Source organism: Eubalaena glacialis, chromosome 5, assembly GCF_028564815.1.
Source record: "Eubalaena glacialis isolate mEubGla1 chromosome 5, mEubGla1.1.hap2.+ XY, whole genome shotgun sequence".
Lineage (NCBI taxonomy): Eukaryota > Metazoa > Chordata > Mammalia > Artiodactyla > Balaenidae > Eubalaena > Eubalaena glacialis.
In genome coordinates, this window is record NC_083720.1 from 93,293,594 (window position 1) to 93,309,630 (window position 16,037).

Below are 16,037 nucleotides of genomic sequence, written 5' to 3' on the forward strand. Positions count from 1 at the left end.
CAACAATCCAACTAGAACAATTCATTATCCATATGGAAAAAAAATATTAAATTCTTACAATGTGCCATTCTCAAAATTTAGCTTTACAGGAATTAAAAGATAAATATAAAAGGCAAAATTTTAAAGTGTTTTATAACCTCACAGTAGGGAAGGATTTCTTATACAAAGAAATGTTAAGAATTAGGTTGATAATTAAATATAAGAAAAGTATTTTTTAAAATCTGTTCTTTAAAAAACACCATTAAGAAACTGAAAAGACACGTTACAAACTGGTAGAAAATATTTACTATATATATATATATAAAACCAATGAAATCTTTTAATCAAGAATAGTTTTTTTAAAAAAGAATATAGATAAAAAAGAAAATAAACATAGAATAGAAAAACAAGCAAGAGATATTAATATGCATTTAAAGAAGAAGAGGGACTTCCCTGGTGGCACAATGGTTTAAGAATCTGCCTGCCAATGCAGGGGACACGGGTTTGAGCCCTGGTCCAGGAAGATCCCATATGCCACGGAGCAACTAAGCCCGTGCACCACAACTACTGAGCCTGTGCTCTAGAGCCCGTGAGCCACAACTACTGAGCCCGCATGCCTCAACTACTGAAGCCCGCATGCCTAGAGCCCGAGCTCCACAACAAGAGAAGCCACTGCAATGAGAAGCCCGCGCACCGCAACAAAGAGTAGCCCCCATTTGCCGTAACTAGAGAAAAGCCCACACGCAGCAACAAAGACCCAACACAGCCAAAAATAAATAAATAAATATTTTAGAAAATAAAGAAAGAAGGAAGAAGAAAAACAATTGATTAACAAATATCTGGAAAGATACTCAACCTCAAAATAATCCAATTTTGAATTTTTCTGATCATATAGTGCCAAAAATCAAGAAATATATTACCAGGTGTCAGTGAAAATGTGAAGCCACATAAACCTTTACAAATTATTAGTGGGTGTGTAACCCTTTGGAAAATAATTTGGCATTATATGTTAAAGTTTAATGTAATGTATGCTTTTTGACCCAGCAACCATCTTAATATCATCAAGGAAAAGCAAAAATATATATATACATTATCAAAAAGCTGACTTGGAAGACCTACAAGTTCAGCCTTTTCTGTAGGGAATTCTATTATTTGCAGCTAAAGGCATCCTAATAGCACAGTCTTTCACTGAAATACAAAAGAAGAGGCAACAATTTTCTCTTTTTTCATTATTATTTAAAATGGCTCTGGGAGTTCTGTCAAAATAAGATTCTAAATGTTATGTTATAAATATTGGAAGAAAAAGTGTATTGCTATTATGTTCAGTCATAATCATCTATGAGGGAAGTTTTTAAAAAATCAGTGGAAAAATCTATTGGAAATTATAAACCCATTCAACAAGGTGAAGGTTTTCCAGACAAGCATACAAAAACAGGCAGTTTTGTTATAGATCTTTGATAACCAGTAAGAAAATTCAATGAATATTTGGAAATAAATATAAGAATCAAGTTTTCCAAAAAAGGTGTAAATTTTAGGAACATAAAACAAGGACTGGACAGAGACACACATGGCATGTTGCTGAGTGGAAAGAATTAGCAGTGTACAGATGCTACCTTTTCCCAAGCGTAAGACAATTCAAATCAGAATCTCAGTGTCTTAACCCAAGAAATTTACATTCAATTTCTTCCAGAGAAAAACAGTGAATGAGAATAACAAAGAAAAAATCGAAAAATATAGTAAGAGAGAAGGACTTGCCCATTCATACTGTGAAATATACTGTTAAGTCCATTGAATAATAACAATCTGGAACTGCCACAGCAATAGATCAGTAAGACAGAACTAAAGGATCCAGAAATAGATCCTACTTACACATGGGAACTTTCCTCTAGTGTTTTGTAAATATCAGTCATGAGCTCATCCTCAGTGGATGCTGTTTTCTGATAGAGTTCTTAGAGTTTGCGGACTATAAATGGTGGAGCTGATATTCAAACTAAGGACATCTAACTCTAAAGCCCAAGTAATTAACAACCACATAACACAGCCCCCCAGGAAATGTGTGAGACTAGCTAGGAATATTTTAGAAAAGAAAGGTAATTAAGAAAGATTGGTCTACAAGATATTAAAATGCATTACATAGCTACAATAAGTAAAATAATGTGATTCATGTGTAAAAATTCTTAGAACTGAACCTGGCACATTTTAAGTACTCTATAAATGTTTGTGAAATGAATGAATTTACCAGCCTCCCCATCTAGAATTCATTTAGCCCCAAGGACCTAGACCAGTATTTGTCAAACATTTTAGTGTGATCAGAATTCAGTTGGGGTGGTTGTTAAAAATGCAGATCTCCACCCCTCCCCTCTCTTTCCCATCCCAGAAGGCTCATTCTGAAGGATCAAGGTGAGAATTTTTAATTTTCAACAAATCCTGATGATTTCCGGTATGGATGGTCCCAGAAACACACCCTAAAAAAATATCACTCTAGAGGCAGAGAATGGGCAATCCAGAGAGAGTGTCTGGCTGGCTGAGGAGTTTTATTTCCCATTATAAATATATGTGTTGGTATCTGGTTTATAGGACAATCTTATGTGCTTGGTTAGTGTGAGTACCCTCAAGCAATTGATCAAGTTTAGGGGCCCAACAAAATTAAATTTCCAGATAGAGAACTAGACCTTAAGCCTGTATTGTGAATGACCAGCTTGGCTTATTCAGGTGATTCCTCAATTTGCTGTATACTTCTTTCAACCTTCAATAGCTAGTAGGTACTCCACCTGCATTACTTCCCTTTCCCCTTCTCACTTAAAGTCTTGGTAACAAAATCCATTAATCACTTTCTCTCATTGTCTACTTTAGTTTAAATTTAATGGTGTATTTTTCCCCCATCAGCTGTTTATTTTCATCTATAAATAACTAGTTTTGGAAAGCAATAAACCACCTTTCATTTCGACTCTCTACTCTTTGAACTTTCCTCTTCCAGATTAGAATTTGTAAAGATTGAGTAAGAATTACATCATTCTTTTTACTGATCTACTTACCAAAATCCCATGACTCTCATCTTGCAAAAAACGACATGATTACATGAATGAAATAGTATAACTCTTACTCAATAGCATTTATGCTAACTCATTCTGAGCCTCCTTCTTTCCAAATGAAAATTTATTTCACAGTATTTATAATTGGATTTTGACCCTTTAATTGATCATGAGACTAATTTACTGAATCTTGACCAATATTTTTTTCAAATGAAATAAAATAGATTATGATAGAAAATATATCACACTGCAAGTAACGAGGGTAAATTTTTGTTTCAATTATATATGTATGAAAGTATACGAGGTAGGGATAGGAAATGTATTTCTTATTTTGAGTCATTAGAAAATGCATGAAAACTTTTTTTTTTTTGACCTAAACCTCATAATTTATTAAGAGCTTCCCATTTTTAAAAGTACATGATAATGAAATTATACAGAATGCTACACATTAAGTTACTGTTGGTTTACACAGTAATTGTATAGTGAATAAGTTGGCATTAATGGGTTATAAATAAGGAAGGGCAGTGGAGAGTTTGTTCATGCACGTTTGTGAACATAAAAGAAACAAGGCACTTAATGGCATCAGAGCTGCCCCAGAATACGGTTTTTTCTTTTTTTTTTTAACATCTTTATTGGAGTATAATTGCTCTACAATGCTGTGTTAGTTTCTGTTACATAACAAAGTGAATAAGCTATATGTATACATATATCCCCATATCCCCTCCCTCTTCCATCTCCCTCCCACCCTCCCTATCCCACCCCTGTAGGTGCCCACAAAACACTGAGCTGATCTCCCTGTGCAATGTAGCTGCTTCCCACTAGCTATCTATTTTCCATTTAGTAGGGTATGTATGTCAATGCTACTCTCTCACTTTGTCCCAGTTTACCCTCCCCCCTCCCCATGTCCTCAGGTCCATTCTCTACCTCTGCGTCTTTATTCCTGTCCTGTGCCTAGGTTCATCAGAAACTTTTTTTCTTTTTAGATTCCATATATATGTGTTAGCATACGGTATTTGGTTTTCCCTTTCTGACTTACTTCACTCTGTATGACAGACTCCAGGTCCATCCACCTCATTACAAATAACTCAATTTCGTTTTGTTTTATGGCTGAGTAATATTCCATTGTATATATGGGCCACATCTTCTTTATCCATTCATCTGTCAATGGACACTTAGGTTGCTTCCATGTCCTGGCTATTGTAAATAGTGCTGCAGTGAACATTGTGGGACATGACTCTTTTTGAATTATGGTTTTCTCAGGATATATGTCCAGTAGTGGGATTGCTGCTTTATATGGTAGTTCTATTTTTAGTTTTTTAAGGAACCTCCAACTGTTCTCCATAGTACCTGTAACAATTTACATTCCCACCAACAGTGTAAGAGGGTTCCATTTTCTCCACACCCTCTCCAGCATTTATTGTTTGTAGATTTTTTGATGATGGCCATTCAGACCAGTGTGAGGTGATACATCATTGTAGTTTTTTTTTTTTGGCATTTTCTTTTTTTTGTTTTATACAACAGGTTCTTATTAGTCATCCATTTTATACACATCACTGTATACATGTCAATTCCAATCTCCCAATTCATCACACCACCACCCTCACCCCCTGCCACTTTCCCCCCTTGGTGTCCATACGTTTGTCCTCTACATCTGTCTCTCCATTTCTGCCCTGCAAACCGGTTCATCTGTACCATTCTTCTAGGTGCCACATATATGCGTTAATATGCGATATTTGTTTTTCTCTTTCTGACTTACTTCACTCTGTATGACAGTCTCTAGATTCATCCACGTCTCAAAAAAATGACCCAATTTCGTTCATTTTTATGGCTGACTAATATTCCATTGTATATACGTAGCACATCTTCTTTATCCATTCGTCTGTCGATGGGCATTTAGGTTGCTTCCATGACCTGGTTATTGTAAATAATGCTGCAATGAACATTGCGGTGCATGTGTCTTTTTGAAATATGGTTTTCTCTGGATATATGCCCAGTAGTGGGATTGCTGGTTCATATGGTAATTCTATTTTTAGTTTTTTAAGGAACCTCCATACTGTTCTCCACAGTGGCTGTATCATTTTACATTCCCACCAACAGTGCAAGAGGGTTCCCTTTTCTCCACACCCTCTCCAGCATTTGTTGTTTGTAGAAATTCTGATGATGCCCATTCTAACTGGTGTGAGTGGATACCTCATTGTAGTTTTGATTGGCATTTCTCTAATAATTAGTGATGTTGAGCAGCTTTTCAGGTGCTTCTTGGCCATCTGTATGTCTTCTTTGGAGAAATATCTATTTAGGTCTTCTGCCCATTTTTGGATTGGGTTGTTTGTTTTTTTAATATTGAGCTGCATGAGCTGTTTATATATTTTGGGGATTAATCCTTTGTCCATTGATTCATTTGCAAATATTTTTTCCCATTCTGAGGGTTCTCTTTTCATCTTGCTTGTAGTTTCCTTTGCTTTGCAAAAGCTTTTAAGTTTCATTAGGTCCCATTTGTTTATTTTTGTTTTTATTTCCATTACTCTAGGAGGTGGATCAAAAAATATCTTGCTGTGATTTATGTCAAAGAGTATTCTTCCTATGCTTTCCTCTAAGAGTTTTATAGTGTCTAGTCTTACATTTAGGTCTCTAATCCAGTTTCAGTTTATTTTTGTGTATGGTGTTAGGGAGTGTTCTAATGTCATTCTTTTACATGTAGCTGTCCAGTTTTCCCAGCACCACTTATTGAAGATACTGTCTTTTCTCCATTATATATCCTTGCCTCCTTTGTCATAGATTAGTTGACCATAGGTGTGTGGGTTTATCTCTGGGCTTTCTATCCTGTTCCATTGATCTATATTTCTGTTTTTGTGCCAGTACCATATTTTCTTGATTATTGTAGCTTTGTAGTATAGTCTGAAGTCAGGGAGTCTGATTCCTCCAGCTCCGTTTTTTTCTCTCAAGATTGCTTTGGCTATTCGGGGTCTTTTGTGTCTCCATACAAATTTTAAGATTTTTTTGTTCTAGTTCTGTAAAAAATGCCATTGGTAGTTTGATAGGGATTGCATTGAATCTGTAGATTGCTTTGGGTAGTATAGTCATTTTCACAATATTGATTCTTCCAATCCAAGAACATGGTATATCTCTCCATCTAATGGTATCATCTTTAATGTCTTTCAACAGTGTCTTACAGTTTCCTGCATACAGCTCTTTTTGTCTCTATAGGTAGGTTTATTCCTAGGTATTTTATTCTTTTTGTTGCAATGGTAAATGGGAGTGTTTCCTTAATTTCTCTTTCAGATTTTTCATCATTAGTGTATAGGAATGCAAGAGATTTCTGTGCATTAATTTAGAATCCTGCAACTTTACCAAATTCATTGATTAGCTCTAGTAGTTTTCTGGTGGCATCTTTAGGATTCTCTATGTATAGTATCATGTCATCTGCAAACAGTGACAGTTTTACTTCTTCTTTTCCAATTTGTAGTCCTTTTATTTCTTTTTCTTCTCTCATTGCTGTGGCTAGGACTTCCAAAACTATTTTGAATAATAGTCGCGAGAATGGACATCCTTGTCTTCTTCCTGATCTTAGAGGAAATGCTTTCAGTTTTTCACCATTGAGAATGATGTTTGCTGTGGGTTTGTCATATATGGCCTTTATTATGTTGAGGTAGGTTGCCTCTATGCCCACTTTCTGGAGAGTTTTTATCATAAATGGGTGTTGAATTTCGTCAAAAGCTTTTTCTGCCTCTATTGAGATGATCATATGGTTTTTATCCTTCAATTTGTTAATATGGTGTATCACATTGATTGATATGCGTATATTGAAGAATCCTTGCATCCCTGGGATAAATCTCACTTGATCATGGTGTATGAGCCTTTTAATGTGCTGTTGGATTCTGTTTGCTAGTATTTTGTTGAGGATTTTTGCATCTATATTCATCAGAGATATTGGTCTGTAATTTTCTTTTTTTGTATTATCTTTGTCTGGTTTTGGTATCAGGGTGATGGTGGCCTCATAGAATGAGTTTGGGAGTGTTCCTTCCTCTGCAATTTTTTGGAAGAGTTCTAGAAGGATGGGTGTTAGTTCTTCTCTGAATGTTTGATAGAATTCACCTGTGAAGCCATCTGGTCCTGGACTTTTGTTTGTTTGAAGATTTTAATCACAGTTTCAATTTCATTACTTGTGATTGGTCTGTTCATGTTTTCTATTTCTTCCTGGTTCAGTCTTGGAAGGTTATACCTTTCTAAGAATTTGTCCATTTCTTCCAGGTTGTCTATTTTGTTGGCATAGAGTTGCTTGTAGTAGTCTCTTAGGATGCTTTGTATTTCTGCAGTGTCTGTTGTTACGTCTGCTTTTTTTTTTTTTTTTTTAATTTATTTTTGGCTGTGTTGGGTCTTCACTTCCGTGTGAGGGCTTTCTCTAGTTGTGGCAAGTGGGGGCCACTCTTCATCGCAGTGCACGGGCCTCTCAGTATCGCGGCCTCTCTTGTTGCGGAGCACAGGCTCCAGATGCGCAGGCTCAGTAGTTGTGGCTCATGGGCCTAGTTGCTCCGCGGCATGCGGGATCCACCCAGACCAGGGCTCGAACCCGTGTACCCTGTATTAGCAGGCAGATTCTCAACCACTGCGCCACCAGGGAAGCCCACTTCTGCTTTTTCATTTCTAATTTTAGTGATTTGAGTCCTCTCCCTCTTTTTCTTGATGAGTCTGGCTAATGGTTTATAAGTTTTGTTTATCTTCTCAAAGAACCAGCTTTTAGTTTTATTCATCTTTGCTATTGTTTTCTTTGTTTCTATTTCATTTATTTCTGCTCTGATATTTATGATTTCTTTCCTTCTGCTAACTTTGGGTTTTGTTTGTTCTTCTTTGTCTAGTTCCTTTAGGTGTAAGGTTAGATTGTTTATTTGAGATTTTTCTTGTTTCTTGAGGTAGGCTTGTATAGCTATAAACTTCCCTCTTAGAACTGCTTTTGCTGCATCCCATAGGTTTTGGATCGTCGTGTTTTGATTGTCATTTGTCTCTAGGTATTTTTTGATTTCCTCTTTGATTTCTTCAGTGATCTCTTGGTTATTTAGTAACGTATTGTTTAGCCTCCATGTGTTTGTGTTTTTTTACGGTTTTTTTCCCTGTAATTGATTTCTAATCTCATAGCATTGTGGTCAGAAAAGATGCTTGATATGATTTCAATTTTCTTAAATTTACTGAGGCTTCATTTGCGACCCAAGATATGATCTATCCTGGAGAATGTTCCATGAGCACTTGAGAAGAAAGTGTATTCTCTTGTTTTGGATGGAATGTCCTATAAATATCAATTAAGTCCATCTTGTTTAATGTGTCATTTAAAGCTGTGTTTCCTTATTTATTTTCATTTTTGATGATCTGTCCATTGGTGAAAGTGGGGTGTTAAAGTGCCCTACTATGATTGTGTTACTGTCGATTTCCCCTTTTATGGCTGTTAGCATTTGCCTTATATATTGAGGTGTTCCTACGTTGGGTGCATAAATATTTACAATTGTTATATCTTCTTCTTGGATTCATCCCTTGATCAGTATGTAGTGTCTTTCCTTGTCTCTTGTAATAGTCTTTATTTTAAAGTCTATTTTGTCTGATATGAGAATGGCTACTCCAGCTTTCTTTTGATTTCCATTTGCATGGAATACATTTTTCCATCCCCTCACTTTCAGTCTGTATGTGTCTCTAGGTCTGAAGTGGGTCTCTTGTAGACAGCATATATACGGGTCTTGTTTTTGTGTCCATTCAGCCAGTCTAATTCTTTTGGTTGGAGCATTTAATCCATTTAAATTTAAGGTAGTTATCGATATGTATGTTCCTATTACCATTTCCTTAATTGTTTTGGGTTTGTTATTGTAGGTCTTTTCCTTTTCTTGTGTTTCCTGCCTAGAGGAGTTCCTTTAGCATTTGTTGTAAAGCTGGTTTGGTGGTGCTGAATTCTCTTAACTTTTGTTTGTCTGTAAGGTTTTTAATTTCTCTGTTCAATCTGAATGAGATCCTTGCTCGGTAGAGTAATCTTGGTTGTAGGTTTTTCCCTTTCATCACTTTAAGTATGTCCTGCCACTCCCTTCTGGCTTGCAAAGTTTCTGCTGAAAGACCCATTGTTAACCTTACAGGATTCTCTTGTATGTTATATGTTACTTTTCTCTTGCTGCTTTTAATATTTTATCTTTGTATTTAATTTTTGATAGTTTGATTATTATGTGTCTTGGCATGTTTCTCCTTGGATTTATCCTGTATGGGACGCTCTGCACTTCCTGGACTTGATTGACAATTTCCTTTCCCATGTTAGAGAATTTTTCAACTAAAATCTCTTCAAACATTTTCTCAGATGCTTTCTTTTTCTCTTCTTCTTCTGGGACCCCTATAATTCAAATGTTGGTGTGTTTCATGTTGTCCCAGAGGTCTCTGTGCCTGTCCTCAATTCTTTTCATTCTTTTTTCTTTATTCTGCTCTGTGGTAGTTATTTCCACTATTTTATCTTCCAGGTCATTTATCCGTTCTTCTGCCTCAGTTATTCTGCTAGTGATTCCTTCTAGAGAATTTTTGATTTCATTTATTGTGTTGTTCATCATTGTTTGTTTGCTCTTTAGTTCTTCTAGGTTTTTTAAAAATGTTTCTTGTATTTTCTCCATTCTATTTCCAAGATTTTGGATCATCTTTACTATTATTACTCTGAATTCTTTTTCAGTTAGACTGCCTATTTCCCCTTCATTTGTTTGGCTTTGTAGGTTTTTGCCTTGCTCCTTTATCTGCTCCATATTTCTCTGTCTTCTCATTTTGTTTAACTTACTGTGTTTGGGGTCTCCTTTGCACATGCTGCAGGTTCGTAGTTCCCATTGTTTTTGGTGTCTGCCCCCAGTGGGTGAGGTTGGTTCTATTGTTTGTGTAGGGTTCCTTGTGGAGGGGACTGGTGCCTGTGTTCTGGTGTGTGGGCCTGGATCTTGTCTTTCTGGTGGGCAGGGGCACGTCAGGTGGTGTGTTTTGGATGTCTGTGAATTTAGTATGATTTTAGGCAGCCTCCCTGCTAATGAGTGGAGTTGTGTTCCTCTTTTGCTAGTTGTTTGGCATGGGGCTTCCAGCATTGTCCAGCTTGCTGGACATTGGATGCAGCTGGGTCTTAGCATTGAGACGGAGATCTCTGGGAGAGCTCTTGCCTCTTGCCTCTTACAAGAGCCCTGGAGGTCTCTGGTGGTCCAATATCCTGAATTTGGCTCTCCCACCTCAGAGGCTCAGGCCGGAGCACCAAGACCCTGTCAACCACACGGAATTATCAAGATAGTAGTCTTTGGCAAGTGAAACCACACAGAAGAGGCCCGTGCTATGCCTTGTCCTGATGAGCAATTTTCAGACTTCAGCTCATTCTGGCAACAGGACGACTGGGTCGGCAATGTGAGGCAACACAGGGTCTGTGAAGTGGGCAGTGCTCAGCTGGAGTGTGGCCTGAGGGGCCCAGTTGAAGCCCTCAGGGAAGGCTGACAGTGGCCAGGACTCCGGGCTCCTGTGGCCGCGGCCTCTTTGGGGTCTCCCTCCTGGCATCAAGTCGCTCTCACTCCTGCTTTGGCGGCCGTGCCTTTACCCTGAGCTTCTTCACGAGGTGAGCGCTCCCTGAGGAGATGTGCCCAGGTAAACTTTTTTCTCAGATCTTCAGCAACAAGGACAAGAATGCCTTAGGAAGTGACAGAATGACTGCTGATGTATAGGCACCGAGAGTGAGATCACAAAACAAGTTTGTGCCGCTCCTGGTGGCACCTGATTCACAGGTACTCAATAAATGGCCGTTACTTTCACTAGTCTGTAAATTCACTAGGGCTACTTGGTTTCTTTCTTGGGTAGCCACAACAGAGGTCTGTCTGCATGCTCTGCAATCTTTGCACAACCAGGGAAGTGGGGTGACCGCACCCCATGTGCCACATCCACGTGGCAAGCTACATCCTTTACACTACCCTAGCCTCCCCCACCCAGAGACCTCCCACAAGGCTCTAAACCAGGCCTTAGTCAGGCCCTGAGAGATAAGGTTGTGAGGGTGCCCACCTGGAGCTAGTAGCTCAGACTGGGCACCGCCTGTCCCAGAAGATCTTACAGACCAGCTCCAGCAGGTAATCTTTGGTACAGCTCCTTAACTTCTTCATGCTTTGCTTTTCCTTTATCCACACTTCGCTTACACATCTCAGCCATTTCAATACACCACTCCTCAAATTTGGAATTATCCCGATCTACCAGCTCTTGAAGAAAGGCTGGTACCTGAATAGTTATGTTGGGTTTTTCTTGAGTTTGCAGTCTATAGACCAACATGTACGCATTTCGAGAGCAGTGAGTTCCTTTGCCACACTTGGGTATACATGTCTGGGATTTAGAAGGTTCTGCTAGATCTTCCTCAATGCCTAGTTGTAATTTCTTCCCCTCCATCTTTTCTATGTCTTCGTCGTTAAACTTATACCATTCACCAGACTGTGGATCTTTCACATGGGCAATGTAGTGACCAGAATAAGCGCTCACTTCTCTGTGTATGAGGACTGCACTGCGTTCATACACATAGGACCCACCTTTGTGTTCCACATAAGGCTCCATATCCAAAATTTCTGAGAAGCCAGTGTAGGTATTCAGCTTTTTCTTATGTCCAGTTTGCCTGTCAAAGACAAAACGCATTAGCTGTAAGTTCAGAGTACAAGGAAGACTAAGGAGTCAGATCTTCCTTGTTGCATTCTGTTTGCTTTGACAGTTTTCACAAAAGTACCGATTGTCTCCTAATTTTTCTTCCTTCAAAAATTCTGAGATACAATCTGTTAACTGTTTGTGGCCTTGGATATCTAACTCCAGTTCATAAAACTTTGATAAAAGCTTAGATTCTCTGCAGCACTGATTGCAGACAGTTACATAAGCTTATTCCCCACAGAACTGCCGTTGGACAATGTTCCTCACATCGGGATTCTTTTGTTTAGACAAAGTATCTTCCAAGAGAGACATAAAGAGCTTTGAAAATTCTTGGGCATCCTGCTGCTGCCCTGTGTCCAAGCCCAAAGCTTTAACAAATCCTGATGGATCAATGTAGCACCTATTACTGATTTGCAGCAAGGCAAATAAGTACTGGAGATGCTCACAAATTTCTTGAGGCTCATCTTTCTCTTCTTGGATACCACCTCCCATCATGTATTCACTATAGGTGCTTGGACATAAGTAGAGCGCCTGCAGAAGCTCCAGGTTAAGAAACCACGCTTGAAAAAACGTGTTGACATACCAAGTAGCTCCTAGGTTAGTGAGGCCCACAGATGAGTTCTTTTTTCTCCTCTCACAGTTGGGGTCGTCAGTGTTATGAAAACTATTTTCATCTATTTCTCCTAACCAAATGTGCTCACCGATTGCAACCAAGCAATTCGGATTTCCTTTGCAGTTTCGTCTGCACACGCCGCGGATGCAGGGCTCCAGCCAGATGTGCTCCTGCGACACCTCCTCGGGCCCCACCATCTCCGCCCAGCGCCAGGCCGCCTTCTCCAGCTGCAGCCGCGGGGCCATGGCCTTGGCCCGAGGAGCGCCTCCTGAGCCCGGCGCTGTTGCTGTCGCCGCCCAAATGGGCTCCGCCACCGGCGTTGCTGGGGAAGCGGCGTCTCAGCCCTGGTCCAGGATAGCGTCCTGCGCACCACTAGTCTTCCAAGCCAGCCGAAAACTTCTGATTTGATAAAGTTAGATGAATTTTTTGGGCTGCAACAATATCTTTTTTATTTTCCTCTGACGGAATTCATGTTAGATTTACAAGGCCTATTTCTATTGCTGGCTGACAACTTTGTCTTGCCAACTCACGGTAACATGAGCATCTGCATTTAAAGCCCGTGTCTACTTTAAGTAGCTCCCAAGTCACATTCTAGGACCTCTTACTCCCCTGAGGTTTCCCTCCTTTTTTTCATTTCTAAGGTAATCTAAGCTTACGGGGCCTTGGATATTTTCCTGGCGTTCTGAGACGGATGCCTTGTCTGCCTGACTTTCTCCGTATTTGCTGATAACTTCTGGGTGTCTGTTGATCTTGACTAGTCCATGTTCTTGTAGGCTGACACCTTCTTTTGAAAGCTGTGATACCCAGCATGACTGATTCTCATCCTCCGCACCCTCTGCGCTATTCAGTGTGACTCTAAGCTGACCGCTCACTCTTAGATACTTTAATACCCTGGGGGGGGGGGGGGGGGGAACGGGGGTAGGGGGAACGGCGGGGGGAAGGGCACACTCTTTCTCTTTCAACAAAGCTTGTCTTTTGTAAACCAAAGGCTTTCAGATTCCTGCATTTGCTATTTGCTTACAAAATTTATTCAGAAATGTGTTCTAGGCCAGCACAGTCCAGTTTCTGTGACAATGGAAATATGCTTTATATAACTGCACTGTCCCATACAGTAGCCACTGGTCACATGTGGCTGTTCAGCTCTTGAAATGTGGCTGGGGTGACTAAGCAACTAAATTGTAAATTTTATTTAATTTTAATTAATTGAAATTCAAATAGTCACATGTGTCTAGTGGCTCCTATATCAGACAGCACAATTCTGGACCGTATCTGTGCCCTCCCTGATAGCAGCTTATAAAAAAACCTATTCCTGATGCCAAAATCCTAGGGTAAGTGTAACATACATAAGAATACGGGAAGGGAAGCCACTTTTTAATGTCTCTTCGTATAATCCTAGCACATTAACTTAGAATTTTTTCATCAGTTTTATTGAGGCATAACTTATGTATAATAAAAATGTACCCATTTTAAGTGTAGAGTTCAAAAAGTTTTGACAAATGTATCCTGTCATGTAACCACCACCACAATGAAGAAATAGAAGATTTCACTACCCCACAATTCTCCTCCCCCTACTCCCAGCCCCTGCCAATCATTGATCTGCTTTCTGTCACTCTTGTTTTGCCTCTTCCAGAATCTCCTATACCTACAGTCAGACATATGCAGTCTTCTATGCCTGGTTTCTTTCAACCGGTATAATGATTTGAGATTTGTTCATGTCGTTGCTTGTGTAGGAGTCTGTTTCTTTCTTTTTTTTCTTTTTCTTTTTGCTAAGTTATATTCCATCGTATAGATATAATAATACAATACAATTTGTTTATCCATTCACAAGTTGATTTGGGTTTTTTTGGTTTGGGACAATTATTTAAAAGCTAATTTATGAATAAAATACACATCTTTTGTGGATGTATGTTTTCATTGTCAACTGGAAAATTTCTAAGATTGGGAATGCTGAGTCATATGGTAAGTGTATATCTATGTAAGAAATTGCCAAACTGTTTTCTAAAATGGTTGTATTATGCATTCCCACACCAATATATAAGAGTTATAATTGCTCCACAACCTTACCATCAGTTAGTTGGCATTGTCACTCTTTTGGATTTTAGCCATCCTTGTGGATGTGCAGTGGTATTCTGTCACAGTTTTCATTTGCATTTCCTTGATGACTAATGACGTTGAACATCTTTTTATGCATTTTTGTGCCATTCATATATCTTTTTTAGCAAAGTGTCTGTTCAAATGATTTTAAAATCAGGTTATCCTTTTCTTAACTTAGTTTTAAGAATTATTTATTGATATAACTTTGCAAATATGTTCCCCCAATCTGTGGTTTGCCTTTTTAGTTTCTTAACAGCATCTTTCAAAAACATGATTTTTTTTGGTCTATCTAGGAAATATTTGCCTACTCAAGGTTATGAAGATTTTCTAGTATGATTTCTTCTAGGTTCATAGTTTTAGTTCTTAGCTTAATGTTCAATTTTGAGTTAATGAAGCTTTTTTTTAAAAGTAAATCAAGACTCTAAGTTACTTTAATATTTATTCCAAATCTCAGGTTAATATAGAACCTGCCTCATGGAGTTGTTGTAAGCCTGACACATAATAACAATTGGGTAATTATTAGCCATGGACATTTATGTTTATTCTTCCAACAAATCCCCTCACAGCACCAAAGGAAATACTGAATATTATCAACTAAAGTAAGGAGCTGAGAGTTCGCAGGATATAAGCAAGGGATTTTTAAAGACTACAAAGAAAACCTAAATAAAAACTAAAACCAAAGCTCATTCAATAGGAGAGGATAATTTAAAAATTTGAATGAACTTTTTTGAGTGAAAAAAAATTGAATGATTTCTTCTCTTTTGTGACACTGACTTGTCTATTCTTACGACTGAATGTTCATGGGAGATTAAAGATGCTCTGTTGCCTGTTTGGTTGTTGGGATCATATTCTGTATATACATCTAGAAATTGGCACAAAACAATGTGAGGAGAGTCATGGATGAAGATAAGAATACTTTTTCTATTGCCTTTCCTTACAGACGAATCTACATAATCTCTTACATCTTTAAAAGTTATTAGATTTCAGGTATGAAGTTTAGCTTTTTAATAACTCAGTGGGAAAGTAGAGCATCAGGTTCAGCCAAGTGTCCAGAAAGATGCTTGTAGTGCTTTTTCTAGGATCACCTGTTGACTTAGTTCATAGTTGTGCAAAAACATGTGGAAGAGGAGCTAATTCCCACCGGAAATTAATGTTAACTATTTATATGATTTTTTTTCCCCTTCGGCCCTCTTCAGGTGACAGTGTGGTTTTCCAGAGTCAAGTCAAAGGTGATTTGACCCATGGATCCTCTGACAGGAACACAACGGAATGCTGCACAGGGTAGGTGGGGTAGAATTGACCCCAGCTTACTCTGACTGACTTGTGATTGCCCTGTGATACTTGAAATGCAGGAAAAATCCTGGAGTATGTCCCTTGTTCTCTGCACTCACCTACCCATTGCGTGCAAGAGAAAACTAGACTCCTCTGTCTGGTAAATGATTTTCTTGCGTGTTGCAACCATAGAAGGCTTATCTAGTAGGTTATCTGTTCACCTGGTCTAGTGCACCTGTTGGCCAGCTGACAAGTATTTGCAGGTATATAGGGTCACACTTTCTGTTTCTCAAATTGCTATGCATTTGTAAATGAAAATGATGAGTGTCACATGGATCTGAGCTCATTAGAATGGGTTTTTCTCTTTTAATTTGCCCTGAGACCTGATGCAGGGGAATTTC

At 38.6% G+C, this 16,037-nt stretch overlaps 1 protein-coding gene across 1 annotated transcript; it reads right to left on the reverse strand.

The window, feature by feature from the left end:
* Positions 1-11,081: 11,081 nt before the first annotated feature.
* Positions 11,082-12,515, reverse strand: LOC133092239 (ubiquitin carboxyl-terminal hydrolase 48-like). Its single transcript, XM_061191482.1, is given in 1 exon segment — positions 11,082-12,515. A coding segment is annotated over 1 exon segment (1,434 nt).
* Positions 12,516-16,037: the final 3,522 nt, after the last annotated feature.